The sequence below is a fragment of the Morus notabilis genome, unplaced genomic scaffold (genome assembly GCF_000414095.1).
Source record: "Morus notabilis unplaced genomic scaffold, ASM41409v2 Scaffold568, whole genome shotgun sequence".
Taxonomy (NCBI): Eukaryota; Viridiplantae; Streptophyta; class Magnoliopsida; order Rosales; family Moraceae; genus Morus; species Morus notabilis.
The window spans coordinates 345,267-350,624 of record NW_010368058.1 but is presented as its reverse complement, the minus strand read 5'-3'; the positions used below and the strand labels follow the sequence as shown (position 1 = coordinate 350,624).

At 37.3% G+C, this 5,358-nt stretch overlaps 1 protein-coding gene across 1 annotated transcript; it reads right to left on the bottom strand.

Annotated features, from left to right (window-relative positions):
• Positions 1-1,115: 1,115 nt before the first annotated feature.
• Positions 1,116-4,128, bottom strand: LOC21400711 (transmembrane 9 superfamily member 12). The gene is made up of 2 exons (XM_010114586.2): positions 3,937-4,128; positions 1,116-3,569 (listed from the first exon to the last, which is right to left on the bottom strand). The coding sequence occupies exon 2, from the start codon at positions 3,472-3,474 to the stop codon at positions 1,495-1,497; it is 1,980 nt and encodes a 659-aa protein (XP_010112888.1). The 5' UTR covers positions 3,475-3,569; positions 3,937-4,128; the 3' UTR covers positions 1,116-1,494.
• Between the last annotated feature and the right edge of the window lie 1,230 nt (positions 4,129-5,358).

Sequence of the window (5,358 nt, the reverse complement as noted above, 5' to 3'; positions counted from 1 at the left end):
CTCATCAACGCCAATCTATGTGCCTTTCGGTCTTTAAAATCAAGTTGGTAATCTACAGCCACAGAGGGAGACTCATTCATTAGCTGGAGATTCCCAAACTCCGTATGGGAATTTTGCAAGCTTGTCTTCAGAAGCTTTTCCTTCGCTAGCTCAAGGAAGGAAGAAAAGAGTGCAAAGTTTGGATGAAGACCCTGCAGAGACTTACTTGATTTTGGACAACACTCAGTCTGGAAAACAAAATGGTATTTGACTTTGATGGCACCAACCAACATAAAATGATAGGAGATGACAGAACAGTATCTTCTATGCCTTTTGCGTTGAACATGGCAGGCTAAGCCAGCCTTCTATTTGTGTAAACCAAACAATATCGGTGTTTTTGCTTTTATAAATATTTTAAAATATTTTGACCGTGTTTAGAATTAATTCCGTTTTTGTTTTTCACGTTTTTTCGAGAAAGAAAAAATGAGAACGTTTTCAAACCGGCGTTTGGCGCAATAAAGACAAAAAACAAAAATGAAAACGATTTTTTAGTTTAGTGTAAAATGAAAGAGAAATGAAAAACGATTTTTAGTCGTTTCTCATTTTTTCTTTTCGTTTTCTCCTCTCTCGAGCAGAGAGAGACATTAATAGATTTTTTTATACTAAAAATAATCTCTTGATAAAACTACCAAACGCATTCTTAAAAATTATTTATGTTTGAGATTGAAAACATTTTCATTTTCATTTTCACATAAAAAAATAAAATTATTTTAAAACGAGTTCCAAACACGCTCTTTTTATGTATAAATGCAGTGCAGTCTTCTTCTGTCTGCAATCTCTTTCATATTTTGCGGTGATATATTAATCTGTAGTGCTCCACAATTCCGGAGGCCTAATATTGCAAGACTAGGTAAGAAATAATCAATAGAAGTCCCAAGCCAAGTATTCCATCTAATAGAAAATTGGAAGAAGGGGCTTTTTAACTGATCCATTTATTTATTTAAAAAAAAAAAAGAAAAAAAAACACCAATCTATGGTATACGAGTCTATTACACGCACGAGCAATCAGAAAACGTTGACAAAAAATTATATGGTTTGTCTCAAAGAATTAAGTGGAAAATTTCATAAGCATTGTATAATCAACCAGTCGGAAAACAAAGCACGTCTATTTTGATTCTTTTTAAGAGAATACAAGGATGGAAGGTCCAACCAAATAACAAATTCCTTAAACCAAATGGGGGCTCAACACTAGCTATGAAAAGAGACCCTAAAGAATGGGATAGAGAGGTGAAGACGAAATTATGCCGCAGATAATGACAACAAATGATAAAAACAAAGTTCTCTCGTGAAGCGTAGAACAAATGATAGGCCCTAAAGCAATATCATTGACAGCTTCCTAATATGCCTTGCACAATTATCTTTCAGTTGCAACAAAGTAAAAACTAAAAAGATTCAAGTCTTTCTTTCTATGTAAGGAGAACCTTCTCCGCCTGGTTGATGAACAACGGGAACTTTCTAATCGATCTTCACGGATGAGAATAGGTAGTGAACAAAGTAGAAGGACGTGAGGAATCCAATGGTACCCGTCGACAACATGATCGCCACTGCCATCAAAAGGGAATAGCCAAGGTAAAGAACAGCTGAGACAGGCCCACTCAAACTCTGGAGGTCAAAAACCAAGTAGTTGATAGAGTACAAGAACACATAAAGGGCAACTGAACCCGAAGCGAAGAAGGCCTTCCACCACCAGCGCCAATCCTCCACGCAGAGATGCATGTAGGTGAGGACTACTGACACCTCGGCGCAGACAATAACCAGCAATAGAAGAACTATCAACAGGAAGCCAAAGACGTAGTAGAACCTCCCAAGCCAGATGCTGGAAAGGATGAAGAAAAGTTCAATGAAGAGGGTTCCAAACGGAAGGGTGCCTGCACCAAGGACAAGGATCCATGACGGATATTTCCGCGCAGGAATTTCTCTCGGGATCTGGTTGGTTCTAACAGGATACTGAATTTCCTCAGCCCGCGTTCCGAAGAATCCTCCCAGTAAAGTTAGGGGGACTGAAATGCAGAACCAGAGAACAAGGAGCACAAAGTACAAGGAAATTGGAATGGCACCAGTACTGTTGTTAGCCCAGAGTATGAAATTGAGTATTGTAAGGATGACAAAGGCAATTCCAGGGAAGAAGCATGCAACAGACCAGGAAACCGACCTCCATCCCTCTGAAGTTCCTTTGATAGTTCTCCACATACGTACAGCAACATAACCAGCAGCTATTCCCAGGAAAAGATAGAGAATAATCATTCCTGTTAATAGCATTCCTCGTGAAGCTGGTGACATAAAACCAAAGGCTGCAAAAATAATTGTAACAACTGCCATCCCGGTAATCTGAACCCCATCCCCAACCATCACACAGAGAAGTTTTGAGCACTCTGGTTCTCTGAAAACATCTCCTACAACAAGCTTCCACCCAGAAAGCTCCTCATTCATCTGAGCTTGAGCTTCTTTGTCCAATTCTTCGTACTTTGTCAAATCTCTTCTTACAGTCCTCAGGAAAATAACAAAAACAATACCAGCAAGGAAAGTAATTACCATCAGCGAATTCAGAATAGAAAACCAATGCACACGGGCACCCTCCATCCTCAAATAAGCATCCCATCGTGATGGCCATCTTATATCACTTTTTACAAATTCAACCTCGTAAGTGAATGATACTCTTTCCTGCTCCCGAATTATTTGAGACTTGTCAAGATCCCCAGGGCAGCTTACAGCACTTATGCTGTCATACATATGGAGTTTCAACATAGCTTCAGGGTCATATTTCACACTGCAGGGGTAGACCTCAAACCCCACTATCTCGAATCCAGAAGCCTTCGACTTATCGGCTTCAGAAATAACACCCATACCTTCTTCCCCAGTTCCAATTATCTCCACACCACTCCCTTCATACTCATGAATCAAGACTCTGAACCTCAGATGGTTGATAATGTAATCATCATTACTGTTTGGCGGAGTATACCCAACAGGAAACCCGGTCCACTGAATGTTCACGCCATTTTGCTGGGCATACCTCATCGCAGGCAAATTATCCAGGATCATATTGACCTGGTACAAATCACGGGTTCTCTGTTTCAAGAGCTTGACCTCATTCTCATTCAAACGGCTAGTGGTACAGAGGTACACAGTCTCATTCATGTTCATTCGGAAACGATAAGGGGAGTTGTCGATTTGATCTCCCATAAGAAGTTCGCCGAGATTCTCAGCGCTTTTCTTGATACCACCACTGGGCTTGCAGTAAGGAAGACTGTAGTAGCTAAATGGAAGCTCAGTTTCAATGGAGGTCAAGGAATTAACTTTGGCAAATATGGCATCACCTTTGGAATATGTGTGCATGTAGCTTCCTGGGAGATAAAACCCATGACAAGCGTGTGCAAACAGGACCAAAAACACAAAAGCCCTGCGGATTAAGGGCCATCTCGAACTCGAAAATCCCATCGTAATCGACAAAAATAACGCGCACCAAGTGTTTGAAGAAAGTACTGGCAGTGGATCTATTCTACTCTTGGCACATACATCCAATATCAACGAATCTACATAAAGACAAGCATATTTTCTAATATCAGCCTCTTAGAAGTCACAATTTCATTTCCAACAAATAGAAACCCATTTCTTTTGCGTATCAAAGATACAGATCCAAGAAAAAAAAAGAAGCAAAACAACACATGCAAATCTTATCCAAAAAGAACAGAGTAACAAACGTAAAACTTCAGCGAAGATCAAGGAACACTATAAACGCAAATTAATTCATCAACAAAAAAATAGAAATAACGACAACGCAAATAATCAGATTCAAAATATCCAATCAAAACCATAACCAAATTAACATCACCGACAAACGAAATACCCGTAAAATCACCAAAATTACAAATAAGAAGGCAAAGAGATTGAAAAACGCACCGATTCAGATCGCCGTAGATCAGATCTGAGGACACGAGGCTTTGATTCTCGCTTTGCGTTGTGATTCTCCAAAGAAGAAACCCTCGCTTTTCTTCGAAGTTTTTGTTTTGGGAAGAGAGAATTAGAGAAAGAAGATCCGAGGAGATATGGAGCTTTTGTTGGCTTTATGCCATTTGCGCACCGAGTGAAGAAAATATATGGAAGTGGACGCGATGGGATTTTGATAGGACAGAGGAATTAGATCTGGTGCGTGGCTTTTACCTTGGGCCCCACAGACTTTTCGGTTGCCGTACGATTGAAAGAGTTTTGAACTTAGATCTCAGATCTCTGCCGTTCGTATATAAATGGTAGTTTATGCTTCACAGTGCTGAGATAGAAAAGGCACGTTCTTTTAGAGTGTGATTTGAGTGTAATTTTTTAATTGAATTTAAATTATAATTTGAGTTAAAGTCAGATCTCTGCCGTTCGTATATAAATGGTAGTTTATGCTTCACAGTGCTAAGATAGAAAAGGCACGTTCTTTTAGAGTGTGATTTGAGTGTAATTTTTTAGTTGAATTTAAATTATAATTTGAGTTAAAATTATAACTTAAATAAATTAAATAAAGTTAAATAAAATTAAAACTTAAAAAAATATAAATTTGTATAAAATTATAACTTGTATTTCAACTTTTTTTTAAATTTTATTGTAAAAGAATAATCCTAAAGTTTTGGAAACAAAAAAGTCATAATCATGCTAATCTTGCTTGTCAACTGACGATGCACAAGGGGTAATTCTGGTGCCATAATTAAATTTTAGGAAAAATTACATGATCTACCCAAATGTTTTCACGTTTTAGTAAACTTCACCCTTTTTATTAATTACAGAATTTTTTTAGTAGGGTGAGAAAAATAAATTATTAATAGTTTACTATTTTATGTTGTCAGGTTTGTATCATGAACTTTTTTTTTACGTATTTTTTCAATTTGATATAATAGAATAAAATTTTTCAATTTGATATGAATTAACAAGATTGAACGGTCAAAAATTAGAGATAATCATGCTTTATGCCATAAGATCTGTTTGTGGATCACCCTAACCCGAATATAAGCATGACAATTCGTGTCACGTGTCGTGTTTTGATCATTTCTTTTTAAATTTACAGTCAACCCGAACACGACTCGTGACACGAAATTTTTTAAAAACCACAACACGAACACGACACGACCACTTTACGAGTTGATACGACACGACCCGAAAATGACCAGTGACACGAAATTGACCCGTGAATCTGAAATTGATACAAAAATTGTATACTTTTATTTAGTTTTTTACATATTAGAAATAACTTAAAATTCATAACACACTAAATTACAATAACATCCATTGAAATTAAGCAAATAATAGTATAAGATTTTAAGTATAACTATCATGATAACACAA

Excerpts from the sequence above, each read along its gene's own strand:
- LOC21400711 (XM_010114586.2), bottom strand. The coding sequence starts at position 3,474 with ATGGGATTTTCGAGTTCGAGATGGCCCTTAATCCGCAGGGCTTTTGTG.